The sequence below is a fragment of the Rhinoraja longicauda genome, chromosome 7, assembly GCF_053455715.1.
Source record: "Rhinoraja longicauda isolate Sanriku21f chromosome 7, sRhiLon1.1, whole genome shotgun sequence".
NCBI lineage: Eukaryota > Metazoa > Chordata > Chondrichthyes > Rajiformes > Arhynchobatidae > Rhinoraja > Rhinoraja longicauda.
Genome location: NC_135959.1, coordinates 47,948,276 through 47,963,954, shown reverse-complemented (window position 1 = coordinate 47,963,954; position 15,679 = coordinate 47,948,276). Strand labels below are relative to the sequence as shown.

Below are 15,679 nucleotides of genomic sequence, written 5' to 3'. Positions count from 1 at the left end.
ATTGTGCTTTCCTTAAGGTAGATTTATAATTACAGTTTAAAGCTTTACAGTATTTACACAGCATTAAACAATAGTAATTTAGAATATACAACACAAGTTCCAAACAAGCATGTATGGAAAAAGTTTCTTTTTCACTTTCTACAATACTTGCTCTTTAACTACTCAATGTCAAGATGACCTTGTAAATATCTAAAATTTCAAATGCAATTTTAAGTGCTAATATAACTCATTCAAAATTTTGCATGTCAGAAATACAAGGAAATTAATGAGTATAGTGAACTGAAGGATGCAAGAGTCGTTCTGTTCCTTAGTTCAGCTTAAGGCAATATTGAATTCTGGAGGATCATTCGTCATATTGAAGTGAGCTCAAAAACTTATCTACATCCATTTCAACAGGAAAAGAGTCGAGGTGTTTCTTTCTCTTATGTTTCTGAAAAGAAAGCATTTCATTTTAAAGATTTTTTTGCATTTCTTTCAGGTAATATATAATTACGAAGTTAATGACTTTGCAAGCTCAAGTAAAATAATTGATCTAGGAACTTTCAATGTACCTTGTGAAATGGTTCATAAGTTCTAGGAGCAGAATTAGGCCATTTGGTCCATCAAGTCTACTCTGCCATTCAATCACTGATCTACAGTGCCCTCCATGTTTGGGACAAAGACCCATCATTTATTTATTTGCCTCTGTACCCCACAATTTGAGATTTGTAATAGAAAAAAATCACATGTGGTTAAAATGCACATTGTCAGATTTAATTAAAGGCCATTTTTATACATTTTGGTTTCACCATGTAGAAATTACAGCTGTGTTTATACATAGTCCCCCTATTTCAGGGCACCATAATGTTTGGGCTATAACATGGTTTCACAGATGTTTGTAATTGCTCAGGTGTGTTCAATTGCCTCCTTAATGCAGGTATAAGAGAGCTCTCAGCTCCTAGTCTTTCCTCCAATCTTTCCATCATCTTTGGAAACTTATTGCTGTTTATCAACACAAGGACCAACGTTGTGCCAATGAAAGTCAAAGAAGCCATTAGAAGACTGAGGAACAAGAATAAAACTGTTAGAGACATCAGCCAAACCTTAGGCTTACCAAAATCAACTGTTTGGAACATCATTAAGAAGAAAGAGAGCACTGGTGAGTTTACTAATTGCAAAGGGACTGGCAGGCCAAGGAAGATCTCCACAGCTGATGACAGAAGAATTCTCTCTCTAATTCTATAAGAAAAATTCACAAACACCTGCCCAACAGATCAGAAACACTCTTCAGGTGTGGATTTGTCAATGACCACTGTCCACAGAAGACTTCATGAACAGAAATACAGAAGCTACACTGCAAGATGCAAATCACTGGTAAGCTGCAAAAATAAGATGGCCAAGTTAGTTTGCCAAGGAGTACTTAAAAGAGCAACCACAGTTCTGGAAAAAGGTCTTGTGGACAGATGAGACGAAGAATAACTTATATCAGAGTGATGGCAAGAGCAAAGTATGGAGGAGAGAAGGAACTGCCCAACATCCCACCTCATCTGTGAAACAAGGTGTTATAGCCTGGGCATATATGGCTGCTGAAGGTACTAGCTCACTTATAGACAATAGGTGCAGGAGTAGGCCATTCGAGCCAGCACCACCATTCAATGTAATTATTCTCAATCAGTACCCCGTTCCTGCCTTCTCCCCATACCTTCTGACTCCGCTATCCTTAAGAGCTCTATCTACTTCTCTCTTGAATGCATTCAGAGACTTGGCCTCCACTGCCTTCTGAGGCAGTGAATTCCAGATTTACAACTCTGACTGAAAAGGTTTTTCCTCATCTCCATTCTAAATGGCCTACCCCTTATTCTTAAACTGTGGCCCCTGGTTCTGGACTCCCCCAACATTGGGAACATGTTTCCTGCCTCTAACGTGTCCAACCCCTTAATAATCTTATATGTTTCGATAAGATCCCCTCATTTATCTTCATTGATGATACTACGGCTGATGGTAGTTGCATAATGAATTCTGAAGTGTATAGACACATTCTATCTGCTTGTTCAAACGAATGCCTCAAAACTCATTTGCTGGAGGTTCATTCTACAGCAAGACAATGATCCCAAACATACTGCTGAAGCAACAAAGGAGTTTTTCAAAGCAAAAAAATGGTCAATTCTTGAGAAGCCAAGTCAATCACCCGATTTGAACCCAATTGAGCATGCTTTTTATATGCTGAAGACAAAACTGAAGGGGACTAGCCCCCAAAACAAGCATAAGCTGAAGATGGCTGCACTACAGGCCTGGCAGAGCATCACCAGAGAAGACACCCAGCAACAGGTGATGTCCATGAATCGCAGACTTCAAGCAGTCATTGCATGGAAAGGACATACAACAAAATACTAAACATGACTACTTTCATTTACATAACATTGCTGTGTCCCAAACATTATGGTGCCCTGAAATGGCGGAACTATGTATAAACACCGCCATTCTCATAAACCTCCTCTGGATCCTCTTCAATGCCAGCACATCCTCATATGGGGCCCAAAACTGCTCACAATACTCCAAATATAATCTGACCATTACCTTATAAAGCCACCGCATTACATCCCTGTTTTTGTATTCCAGCCCTCTTGAAATAAATGCTAGCATTGCATTTGCCTTTGCCTTCCTTGGTCATTGTAGCCCCAGAGAGAACCATATATTCATGCTGAATAAAATTAAACTGCATATCCATTAACTTTGAAATTGAGCTGGATGCACAAAGGTTTCAACCTGGTAGTTAGTACAACCTGGGAAGCCAGCTTTGGTTCACGATCACCTTTGTACATTCAGCGACAAATTATTGAATCCCTTCATTTATCATACCCTGCTCCCTGATGTATTTTGCTAAAACTTGACTTTGTCACTGATTTTCTCATCATTTTTGTGCTTGTTTTGTCATTTTGAAAATCCCTCTACGATGAAGCGCTGTCTCTCAGTAATCTTCACTACTGAAATCCTCCTTTGTGCTCTTCCAAACTGCCTGTTCAGATGCATTTTACTTTACCAGAGAAAGAGGCCATTCAATCCTGACTAAAAATAGATCACTTTGGTTAATGCAAGGGGAGCAGTTCAAAGTGGTAAAGAAGCTATTTGGTGTGCTTGCCTTTATTAGTCGGGATTGAATAGAGAGTCATGGAGACACGATGCAGCTTGTTCATGTGTGACTCATGATGTGACTCTGGTTCGGTCACATTTGCAATACTACGTACTGTTCTGGTTGTCCCATTACAGGAAAGATGTGAAGGCTTTGAAAAAAGAGTACAGAGGTTTACCAGAATGATGCCTGGAACAGGGAGCATTAGCTACAGAAAGGTGTTGAATAGACTTGGATTATTTTCTCTGGAACACCAGAGGTTGAGGAGCCACCAGTTAGTGATGTATAAAATTAAGAGGTATTTATAGGCAAGACAGTCAGAACCTTTTTCCCAGTATGGAAATATTAAATACAAGAGGCCACAGGTTTAAGGTGAGATGGGCAAAATTTAAAAGATGATGTGCTGGGCTCGTTTTTCATACAAAGGGTGACAAGTGCCTGGAACATGCTGTTGGGGTGGTGGTGTAGATAGGTATGATAACGGCATAAGAGACTTTGGATATGCACATGGATATGCAGGCAAATAAGAATTGGTCGGCATCATGTTCGGCAGATATTGTGGACCAAAGGGCCTGTTCTTGTGCTGTACTTTTCTATGCTAATGAATGACCACTCTCAAGTCACAGCTTTTCAAGCACTTATTGATAACAGCGACTACCACTTCAGGCAGTAAGTTCCAAATATCCCTTTACCCAATTACTTTTTGGATGAAAATAAGTTTATGAATTGGTGGTTTAATTCTTTCACCAATTAAATCTGTATCTGCCTCTTGCCCAAACGATAGAGGATCGAACAAGGTGAAAGATCTTAAGACTTCAATTAAATTTCACCCAAGCCTTCTGTTCGGTAAAGAAAACTAAATCGCCCTCTAGACTCGCATCTACAATTTTATTTTAAATGCAATGTTACTACATCTTTCCTTTGGTTTGGTAGCAAGAATTACCCAAGGGAAAGGTAAGGCAGAATCCTCATTTGAAAAGTTCCTGAATGAAACCTAGAAGTTACAAAGCTTGACTTAAGCAGTGAAGGGGACAACCTGAATACAGTAAACCCTCGTTATAACAGACCATGAGGGGGGGTGGGGAGGGGATGGGTGGGGAATGGTATTTGTTATTGCCGATTATCGATATAACAGAGTACGGTATTGTCAATGTATGTAGTTGAAACAAAGATCTGCAGATGATGGTTAATATTCAAGAGACAAGGTGCTGGAGTAACTCAGCGTTGCATCGCTGGATAACATGGATCGGGATGACGGTACCCTTCTTCAGACTGATTCGGTCTACTGAGTTACTCTAGCACCTTGTGTCATTTCACCTTAAAACTGGGCGCTGATGCCGCTGGCACCAGCAAGCCCTTCTTCATCGGTTCACGGGAATGTGATTGGATCTCACGGTAGGTTTACTAGGTTAATTCCCGGAATGGCGGGACTTTCATATGTTGAAAGACTGGAGCGACTAGGCTTGTATACACTGGAATTTAGAAGGATGAGAGAGGATCTTATCGAAAAATATAAGATTATTAAAGGGTTGGACACGTTAGAGGGAGGAAACATGTTCCCAATGTTGGGGGAGTCCAGAACCAGGGGCCACAGTTTAAGAATAAGGGGTAGGCCATTTAGAACAGAGATGAGGAAAAACTTTTTCAGTCAGAGAGTTGTGAATCTGTGGAATTCTCTGCCTCAGAAGGCAGTGGAGGCCAAGTCTCTGAATGCATTCAAGAGAGAGCTAGATAGAGCTCTTAAGGATAGCGGAGTCAGGGGGTATGGGGAGAAGGCAGGAACGGGGTACTGATTGAGAATGATCACCTATAATCACATTGAATGGCGGTGCTGGCTCGAAGGGCCGAATGGCCTACTCCTGCACCTATTGTGATCCAAGAGGACAGAGCGATTGGAGGAGGTGGCGGCAGTTGAGCTGGGAGTGGACAAAGCCACCACTGACAGAGAGCTGCAGGTGAGAGAGGAAGAAGCCCCATGGTGACCAAGCACTTCCTGTGGTGGCAAGGGCCCGAAGAAAGCGCTGTCCCCAGGGGCTACAATGTGGGCCGCCACAATAGCCGTGTCACTAGGGCTTGCCGGTGCACCATGCCAGTCGGGGATTGTGTCGGAAGCAGGGGCTCCAAACAGCCGGGGAGATGGCGCGTGCCAGGGCCGTCTGTTATATCCAAAATAAGTTATAAAGGGGTCCATTAAAACGAGCTGCATTTCCTGCTAGCATAGGCAAAGTCACTGTTTCAGTGCCAAACAATCTATATTTTATACTTACCTGCTTTTGATTTGTTGCCTCAGCTAAAATAAGACAAGTAATCATCTTGTCTTCTGAACAACCTTGTCGACCTGCCCTGCTATCTTCAGGGATCTACGGTCATGCATTGCCTCTCTTCCTCTACAATTCTTAGTATCTTACCACTGAAACTGCATTTCTTTTACCTTCACTAAAAACATTACATAACTTTTCTGGATTTAATTCTAAACGCTGCAATGTTGTTTTATGATTGATTAAATATGCTCTACTGTTACCAAGCTGCTGAATTACAAAACTTACATGTGACTTTGACCTTTTCTTCCTTCCAGGAGAATTGGAATTTTGAAGGTCTGTCTTGCCAGATAAAGACTGCTGTCTATATTCTTCCTCCTGTTCGTCCAGTTTTCTTTTCTTTGTCTGGCTAAGTGGTGATCTGATTTGATGTAGATTATCTTTCAGAGGTGTGGTACCAGCAGTCCTTGCAATCGCTGCCCTTGAGAGAATCATGAGTGTGTGTGCAGCCATACTAACGCTGTTTTCACTTCCTGCTTCACTTGCTGGGCTGCACGTCGGTATGTCTGGGGTTGTAGGAGGTATCATTACTCTAGGCGATGCCCTTTCATCTCCATGTCCTTTACTTTGTGGAGTCCGTTGAACATCCAAACAATCATCTGGACTTTCATGTACAGCAGAGCCTGGTGTATTGGGCACACACAAGTCACCATTGCTAGTTTGTTTCGGGACAGGGCTTTGCCTCTGCATGTCTTGGAGCATTTCAGCCGCCTGTTTGGTCAGTGTGCTCGTCAGACTAAAACTATCACTTTTATCTGTATTCCTTTTTGAAGCTATATCTTGGGAGATCACAGTGTTCACCTTTTTGCTTTCTTGATGAGACTCGGGAATTTTGCTTACGCCATCCTTTGGCACATCTGTCTGAGAATTAGATCGGTCACTTTGAGTGCCTTTTTTTTGCATCTGTGCATTTGAAGGATCTGAAGTTTCTCTACTTCTTTGTCTAACCTGGTCTCTGATTGCTTCATTTTCCTTATTTGCTGTTGCTTTGTGGAATGAATCATGAGGTGGTCCTGAAGACGAATTTTTATTTTTCTCTGACTTGCTCTGTATTTCTCTCCCTTTATTAACTCCTGCATCTGTCCTTTCAGATCGCTCCTTGTTCTGGTAAACAAATAGTCTGTCCGGTTGACTTTTATTATCTGCGCAATTTTCCTCCTTTTCTTGACTAGCATTGGATTCCATGGTTGGTTGACCCGATTCTGTAGCAGATGTGTGATCAAAGCAGAGCACACGTCTATGGTGCAGTGTTTTCAATGTTGAGCTTGATGCACTGGATACCTCCACTGGTCGCTCTTTTGATTTTCCTGCTTGGTCTACAGGACGTATATCTGAGTTTTCACTCCTAGAAAATAATGCAAAATTCATATTATACAAATAGAAGTTTTATTGGAGAGCAAACTTCACAGAAAGCAGAAATCACTGTCTACTTCACATTTATTTTCCAATTGCAAACTTCTAGGATGATGCAAAAAAGATTCGAGGCACGAGTCAATATTTGTGAAAATCATGTTTAATGAGTGGATCAAAATAAAAAGCAAATATAAAATGTGTATTTTGCTAAGGTGCTAGCTGATGGTTACAACATGCACAATATGTAGTGTAATGATTATATTTACAATGGGAACAGAAGCCTCATTCATCCTGCTCAGAATATAAGTGTAAGAACGAACTGCAGATGCTGGGATAAACAGAGGATAGACGCAAGAAGGGTCTCGACCTGAAACGTCACCCATTCCTTCTCTCCAGAGATGCTGCCTGTCCTGCTGAGTTACTCCATCTTTTTGTGTCTATCCTCTGCTCAGAATATAGGTTTCTATTGCACAGCGAAAGTAAAAATGCAATTTGACTGGAATAATTTTTAGAGTATACGAGCAGTGGACCCTTTGGGTGCAAACCTCCCCAGCAACCCTCCCTCAACTGACAATCCGTGGACCCGTTGCCGGCTGGGGAGTCTCCCCCGGGGCTGGGCGAGAGGAAAGGGAGCCACTCACCCCGGCCCCGGTCGGCCATTGCGGCAACCAGCAGCAGGAGTGCGGCTGCAAAATGCTGTGGCATGTTCGTCCTGCCGGCGGCCATCTTCTTTGACCCTCTGCCACCGTGCTGCACCACGGGAGGAAGGTCAGGCGCAAGGCACGCCGGGAGGGGCGCCGGTCCTCCCGACAGGGTGAGGGACGCATTTATTAAAGTTTATTAAGTTAATTGGTTTTAAAATGTAACAAAGCTTAATCAATCAAGACCGCAGGCGAATGGTAAGGAGGGTGGGCCTAAAATTGTCGCGCTATTGTGTACTGTTTTGGGTGTATTTCGGGTATAAATATATTTACAAACACACACACATATATAGATGAGAGTTTTAGTAATATATATATATATATATAGATGTATTACAATTCATCTTGCTTACCATTCTAGTATAGAATATACAACCACAATTTTAAAGAACTCTGTGTTATCCACCAACTGTTTTTGTAAAACCCGCTCAAATTTTTCCGTTGGCTAGCAGCAGTGCCTCTACTGTATCGCACAGATTTGAAACTATTCCAGTACTTTCAAATAGGGGCGGCACAATGATACATCTGTGGCCTCACAGCGCCTGACACCTGGGTTTGATCCTGACCACGGGCGTCGTTTGTGCAGAGTTTGTACGTCCTTCCCCATGACCACGTGGGATTTCTCTGAATGCTCCACTTTCCACCCACATTCTAAAGACGTACAGGTTTGTAGGTTAATTTGCTTCTGTAAATTGCCTAGTATGTAGGATGCAAAAGTGGGATAATGTAGAACTGGTGTACGGTGACTGATGCTCGGGACATGGTGGGCCGAAGGGCTTGTGTCCACGCCATAACCACTAAATGCTGGAGTGTATTTGCTTTGTCATGTTTAATCTTTTTCCCTCCTCTCTCCCCCCACCCCCAATTACAAGTATTAAATCTTTTATGGTGGTATCTAACTGATAACCAAATTGACAATTTACTCCTGATGCTTCTCACTAATGCAGTTTTGTTTCTGTTTTGATTATGAAATGTATAAATATCCAAGGAAAGTTTTGTGGATAGGCGCCTTAACATTCCTGAAAAACAATCAAGGGAAATCAGGGATAAAAGACCTACTCATCTACGCTCCCCGAGCCTCTTTTGTTGGAGGGGGAAGGGCGAGGAGAAAAGGCATGCAAAAATGCCCCACTTCCCAACCAGTAGAAGATACAGCCAGCAAATCCATCATCCATCCCACAGAACACCCAAACACAGATTCATATCTACAGGGTGTCTATGGGTAGGGTATTTGTAACCCAGGGAGGATCTGTAATTGACCTATTCTGCATTTCCAGGAATTTCTACTTGCTATCTTAGGATGTAAATTTAAAAAAGTTAATCCCAAGCATTTGCTGCTTCCTTTCTCTGTACAACTGTTCAATTTACATCAATTCTGTATCTTAGTTGTATAATGCAATGTTCACAGCTCTGTAGTAACTTGATTTTGGTCTCCTGCCACAGAGTTTTGACAATTGTGACAGAAATAACACTTGGGGGAAAAAAGCATTCACAAGACTACAGTTTGAACTACTCAAGTCCCATGAACTCCAAACAGAACAAAGGTTGTATGAAGAAATGACAATATTAACAACAAACCGACTGGAATTATATCAAGTCTGATATATTACCTCTGGGGCTGGTTTGTATTTTGTGTTATTGATGAATCTATTGAGATGAATGTGCCAATTACAGATGACTGTCCTAGAAAACAAATAAAAACTGTACTTCAGGTAGCAATTTGAAGAAAAATGTGACGAGGCATCAAAATATTTCTTTTTTCTAATTTCTAGCTCTTCATAAAGACACAGTTAATAGTGATGATTAAGAATGCATGATTATCAAGCTACAAAAAGTTCTGTCATAATAAATATTGCAACAATGGTGACCATTACAAATGATAATAAAATATCCACGTATCCTGAAATGCTAAAAGTTTACAAAAGGAACTAAATGCTAAAATATCTTTTTTTCTATATTTTTTTAAGCAGGATCAGTACTGGGAATTTGATATTGAGGAATATTGATTGCTGATAATATTTTCTCATAGGAATTACTTTCCATAATTGCTAACCTGTACTTATGGTGCTTGGTTGAACCGCTAACTGTGGTGGTTTCCTCGAAATGGGAAGTTTGCTGAATCTGCTGCATTTTTTGCCAAGTGAAGAGGATACTGGCATACGGAGAACCTGCTGATATAAATAGAAAAATCAGTAACTGTAAAATATCACATGGAGATTGGCCTAGAAACACTTCACCTTGTGTCTGGCCAAATAAATTCTAACCACCATCCAATCAATATGTTTTCACATCCCCGAGCTGAGTTTCAGATCTCATGTCCCTTTACATGCCAGACTCCAATGAGGCATGAAGCAATAATCCAGATAATTTGTACTCTCCACCTCCCCTCTCCCTCAGACACTCTGTACAGTCCTCCAAGGCACCAGAACTTCACATACTAGGATGGTACTGACAATAGTTTTAAAAATACTTGATCTCCTGCCCATTTGGCAAGTCAGAATCTTTGTTTACTTGAGTCACCAGCAACTGTACAGGTGGTGTCTAAACATCATCCACAGATTTTTAATATCTGTATTCTAACAGGTGCTCCTGTTAATTCAAGTTTCCTATTACACTGACAAAACAGACCTCCAAACTTGCAATCTCTGAATTTTGAAATTAACTTCCAATAATTCAAACCCCTAACTTGGCCTCCTCCCTCCATTCCTCCTTTATCAATGTTCTACATGCCCTTTACTGCCCGTCTTGACTTTGTCTGCCTTACTACTAAAAGTTTGGTCTTTCCCTAGCTCTCTGCCCCTCCCTTCCTTTAAAGTACACTTTAAAACCTACCTCCCAGATCGTATTGTCACATTCTATTTGGCCCAATCTACCTTTCTCTGATTATCCTCCCATGAAGCACTTTGTAACATTTAAGAATGCAAGGTTAAAACAGTGGTACAGGTGGTAGAGCTGCTGTCTCACAGTGCCAAAGAACCGGGCTCGATCCTGACCTTGGGTGTTGTCTGAGTGGTGTTTGCCCATGACTGATGGTCAGTATTAACTCAGTGAGCTGAAGGGTCCATTTCTTTTAATCGATCAAAACAATAACCTTTGAACTCAGATAGGGAGGGACAGTGAAGTGCTGTAATAAATATGTGATCTCAGTTGTGATACAAATGCTTTACTACAAAATGTACTTCAAACAAATTGAACTGTTTCAGTGAGCAACATAATCTTCGTGCTGTAATTTCAGTGAATATACAGTAGTTGGGACAGAATAATTTCCTGTAAACTTCCTCAAAGTTACAGGTAATGTAATCCAGTTCAAACAGAAAGCACACAAACTTGCCTGTTGGGGTGACATCGTGAATGAAGTTAGACTATTAGGACCCATTATTGAAACTGGAATCATTCCCATTACACCTTGCAGCATTGGCTGAACAGGGGATGTGATAAAAAAAGTTGAACCTAAACAAAAATCACATTTTAATTGTTAGTAGCAGGCCAGGTTGGAAAACTACATTTTTAGCTATTATGCTTTCAGGCAATTAACGGCCGATTTATGGAGAAGAAAAATTACAAATGGAACATCACCCAGCGCACAGGCCACTACCACCTGGTACATCACGGGTATTGACCTTCCCCTTATCGAAGGGATCTATGGGAAGTGTAGACTAAGAAGGCAGGTAATATCAAAGACCCACACCACTCTGGCCACAATCTCTACCCTGGTGCTATCTTGGGATGGTGGAACAGAAGTTTGAGAACCATTATCTCCAGGTTCCATTGCAACTTATTCCCATCAAACATCAGTTCTTGACCATCCTGCACAAGCCTAAAACAGCACTGAACCACTATGGACTCTGCACCACTGGAGTTGCTTAATGTACTTGTTTCTTACATTGTCATGGTCTAGTTTACTTAGAATAACCAATAACTTATTGGACGTTTATTGTTGTTGTGTTTATTGTGCCTGTAAAGCTGTAGCAAGTAAGTATTTCATCCAGTCTGAAGAAATATTCCGACCCAAAACATCAACTGTTCCTTTTCTCCAAAGATGCTGCCTGACCCGCCGAGTTACTCCAGCATTTTGTGTCTCTCAACAATTTCATTGTTCTGGTTCATATGACAAATTAACACTTTATTGTTCAGCTGAATGTCTTCATAAGAAATAGCAAAAGGAAGTAAAAATGTAACCTGAATTGGCATTAATCTTCACTAACCAAGATACACTGAATAACAGCCACGAAAACCACAATCATAACTACTCTTCTGTAATGTATTAGTTCAAAAAGCATTTTGCGCCAAGACATCAATATAGTTATTACAGAAAGTAGAAGTGAAGACAGAACTGCAGGGGAAAAAGCTTCCGGCAATCGCCCACTATCTTTCCGCTTCTGACACTAGCCAGTTATCTTGCCGATTATACCAATCTTTTATCACTGTCTGATTGAATGATACCATTGAGTATTGGCTTAAAATGGGTGTTTAACAATATATTACCTAATTAAGTTGGAAAGCAATAAAAGAAAATAAAAGTTGGCTACATCTCAGCAATAACTGATCTATAAATTCTGTTAATTGTCCCATGATAGGTTTATAACACTTGTTTTGATTACATCAATGCAATCAAACAAGGCAGGCAAGTGCTTTCCTTTCTTTGAAGTTAAAAAGATTTGACATGTTATCAAATACTTTAACAAACTTCTACAGGTGTACTGTAGAATATACCCTGACTGGTTGCATCATGGCCTGGCGTGATAATTCCAACACACAGGAACGCAAGAGGCTGCAGAGCATAGTGGACTTAGCTAAGTCCATCACAGACACATCCCTCCCAGCATCTAGCATCAAATAAAATGCTGCCTGAAGAAGGTGGCATCTATCATGTGTAGGAAGGAACTGCAGATGCTGGTTTAAACTAAAGATAGACACAAAAAGCTGTAGTAACTCAGAGAGACAACAGCTGAGTGTCCCGCTGAGTTACTCCAGCTTTTTGTGGCATCTATCATCATGGGCATGGAACTCTTATCGCTGGTACCATTGGGCAGATGGTACGGAAGCCCAAGATTGCACACCACCAGGATCAAGATCAGCTACTTTCCTACAATTATCAGCTTCTTGAACCAACCTGCACAACCCTAATCCACAACACCACAGACCACCTCTTGCACTACCAAGGATTTGTTTTTCTCTCCAATTGTATTTTGCACTAATGTCTAATTTATTGCAGTCTTTCGCCTTTTCCTCTCTTGCATAATTCATGTATAGTTTGTGTTTTAATGTTATCCGGGTCAAAGTCTATGCATCTGTAATGCTGCTGCAAGCAAGCTTTTCACTGTATCTGCACCTCACCATATGTGTACTTGTGACAACAAACCTGACTTGTCTCAATTCTCATTACGTGCACCGATACCTTGTGAAAAACTCGAAGATACAGGCTGCCCCATGGGAAATACAGTGCTTGGCCTTGGAGGTGTAGATAAAGCCCGAGGAACTGATGTTGTTATGGTTGCAGAAGCAGAGCTGCTCGGTAGCATCAAGACATTCGCAGAACCCCCACGGTGATCCAAAATGAATGTGTTACTGTTACTAGATTCATCTCCTTTCATCAAAGGTTGTCCTGCAGAATCTTGCACACAAGCCGCTATAAGAACATTGCTGGACTGCCCAAATGTGGTGGCCGCTGGCAACAATTGTATAAGCCCAGTGTCTTTTCTTAGGCCCCGTGGATTTTGAATGGACAGAGAATTGTTCGTCTGAGTTGGCACAGTAACAGTCACGTTACTGGAGGTTATGCTTTGAGTGGGCATAGTTTCCACATCAGCCGACACAACATTTTGCACACTGCTCTCGGGCTCCTCTGGCATTCCCAAACTACTCACAGCACTTTCAGTCTCTTCATTTCTCATGTGCAAATTATGCCTGGAGATAGTTTCTGTAACAGCAACACAATTGTTACTTCCAGCATGGCTTAACTCTTTGCCTTTTACGGGGGAACCACCTGGAGAAGACAGTACGATTGTTGGCACATTTTCATTTGTAATACTGGACACAGCATTATTTAACTCTGTATCTGAAGATGATTGTTTGGGATCGTCACTAATAATTATCTTGAGTGTGACTATATTTGTGGGATCTACCTCCATGGTGCTGGAAGGTTCAGCATTTGAACCTTTAGATGTGGAGATAACCTCAGAGTTTGCAGAAGTGGCAGTGACAGTCGACCTGGGCATCATGTTAGTTGAAACACTCTCAGTTACAGGATTCGAGCCGGAACTAACAAAATTTGGTTGTAAGGTTGTGACCTTATTCTCAGAGTTTGATTTGGAAGATGAAACTGAGGAAGAAACTGGCTCCATTCGATCAGGCATCTCTACGTCCTCGGAAACCACGCTCGTTTTTACTGCATCAGATGTAAGAATGTTCACTGAACTAGAACTTACAGCAGAACTATTTGATGTTTCAGTGAAAGAAGAAAGAAGAGTTTGAGACTGTGTTTCAGTGGCTAAAGAAGGACTTCTAGATACTCTTGATATGTGCACAATATTTTGCTGACTTGGCACCACAGCAACAAAAGAATCACCAGAACTTTTCTGTACTGCAAAGGTTGACTGAACTGATGCCTCAGAACAAGTTGATGCCGGTACATTACAAACTCCAGCTCCAGTCTCAACACTTGCCTTAGTAGCGCCGAGAGCTTTGATTGCCGGCACTTCATGTTTATGTTGACTTGTAGTGGCGTTTGATTCGTTCGTATCACAAATTGAAAATATATCACTAGCTTCTGAAGCAAGCCCATTTTGACTTACGATTTTGGATAGCGATTCAGTTTTCTCACTCTGATTATTTAACGCTTCAATAGCCAGAGTATGCTCAGAGGGCTGCTGTTGCACAACTGGTGACTGATGTGTCTTTTCATTACAAGCGGATGGATTCCGAGTCCCAGTTTCCATTTCAGCAACATCCCCTGTTCCTAGTGATGTTGATAAAGTTGACTGGATTACAGTTGCAGATATAGGAAGATCTGATGCAGAGGTAGCTTCTCCAGTGCTCCAACCACTACTTTTGATTCCCTGGGAGCTAGAACTCCGACTATCCATTGAAACCGCGGATTTGTTTGCATCAGTTGTACTGAGGTTTGGAAGAATCTGATTTTCATTTATTTTGGATTTTGAAGTTAAATTTGATTCTGTAGATATTTTATTAATATGTGTTGCTCCATCATCTTTGCTCTTGTTTGTGTAACTATTTGGCGCTTTCTCGGTGATTGTTGAAGGTAAAGGTGCCAAGATACCTTGGGAAACAAAAACAGATATGCACACTTATAACATAACCCAAACAATTTTATTGACGGTACTTTTAAAATAATTTGTAATTAATAAGTTATCTTTTGAAGATAAAACATTTAATTATAACTTGAACAGATTCTATAAATACATTTGATTTTATAAATTAGCAATTAAAAAAACAAAAACTCACCAAATCCCGCAGTTGGAAATGTACCAAGTGTGTCTGGAAATGCAGCATTTGCACTATTTTCCATTTCATTCAGATTGTTCTGATTGGATGGTCCTTTATCTGAGTCTTCACTTTTTTTAGACTTGCCTAATTGAAAAAAGAATAAAGACAAACGTGCCAAATGATATTAAAAAGTGAGCATATATTAAATCTTGATTAATTTTACAATAAAAAGATAATTTCTTTATCAGTTAACCGTATAGGAAAAATACTCACACCACAAGTTAAAGTTCACTGAAAGAGGTTATTCAGATCTCCATGGACCCATCAATGCCACTTGTAAATCCTTTCCCCATTGTTGTTTAAATTATAACAGTTATATAACCAATCTTCTATTCCAATTTATAAGACTTAATATGCCAAATCAAACAGTAAAAAATATCCTAATCTTGCTTTGAGTTCCTAGAACAATTACCTGATTTCTGTATCCTTCTGTTACTGAGTATTCTGCTACTAGCAATGCTTTATCAGTAATATTATTAAAAACATTTAGGGTTTTAAAAATCTTTATCAAACTATCCCATAACAGTCTCTGGTCAAAAACAAATAATTCAATTCTCTAAAGTCATGACATGACTGTCATAATTCTAATCTGAACACGGCTAAATTCCCTCAAAATGCAGGGTCCCAAATTGGGGCCTAATCTGTGGTAATAAAGACTAGGTCTAGCTTTCTTATTTTTGCTTATCATGCCT

At 40.6% G+C, this 15,679-nt stretch overlaps 1 protein-coding gene across 3 annotated transcripts in view; it reads right to left on the bottom strand.

Annotated features, from left to right (window-relative positions):
- Nucleotides 1-10: 10 nt before the first annotated feature.
- The window catches only part of npat (nuclear protein, ataxia-telangiectasia locus), a 50,453-nt gene continuing 34,784 nt past the window's right edge, over nucleotides 11-15,679 (bottom strand). For all 3 annotated transcript variants that reach the window (XM_078402474.1, XM_078402475.1, XM_078402476.1), the window contains 7 exons: nucleotides 14,946-15,071; nucleotides 12,880-14,760; nucleotides 10,813-10,931; nucleotides 9,535-9,649; nucleotides 9,092-9,164; nucleotides 5,656-6,772; nucleotides 11-430 (listed from right to left, as the gene is read on the bottom strand). In XM_078402474.1, the coding sequence (XP_078258600.1) occupies nucleotides 344-430; nucleotides 5,656-6,772; nucleotides 9,092-9,164; nucleotides 9,535-9,649; nucleotides 10,813-10,931; nucleotides 12,880-14,760; nucleotides 14,946-15,071 (3,518 nt within the window). In that variant the 3' untranslated portion in view covers nucleotides 11-343. The remainder of the gene's footprint in view (nucleotides 431-5,655; nucleotides 6,773-9,091; nucleotides 9,165-9,534; nucleotides 9,650-10,812; nucleotides 10,932-12,879; nucleotides 14,761-14,945; nucleotides 15,072-15,679) is intronic.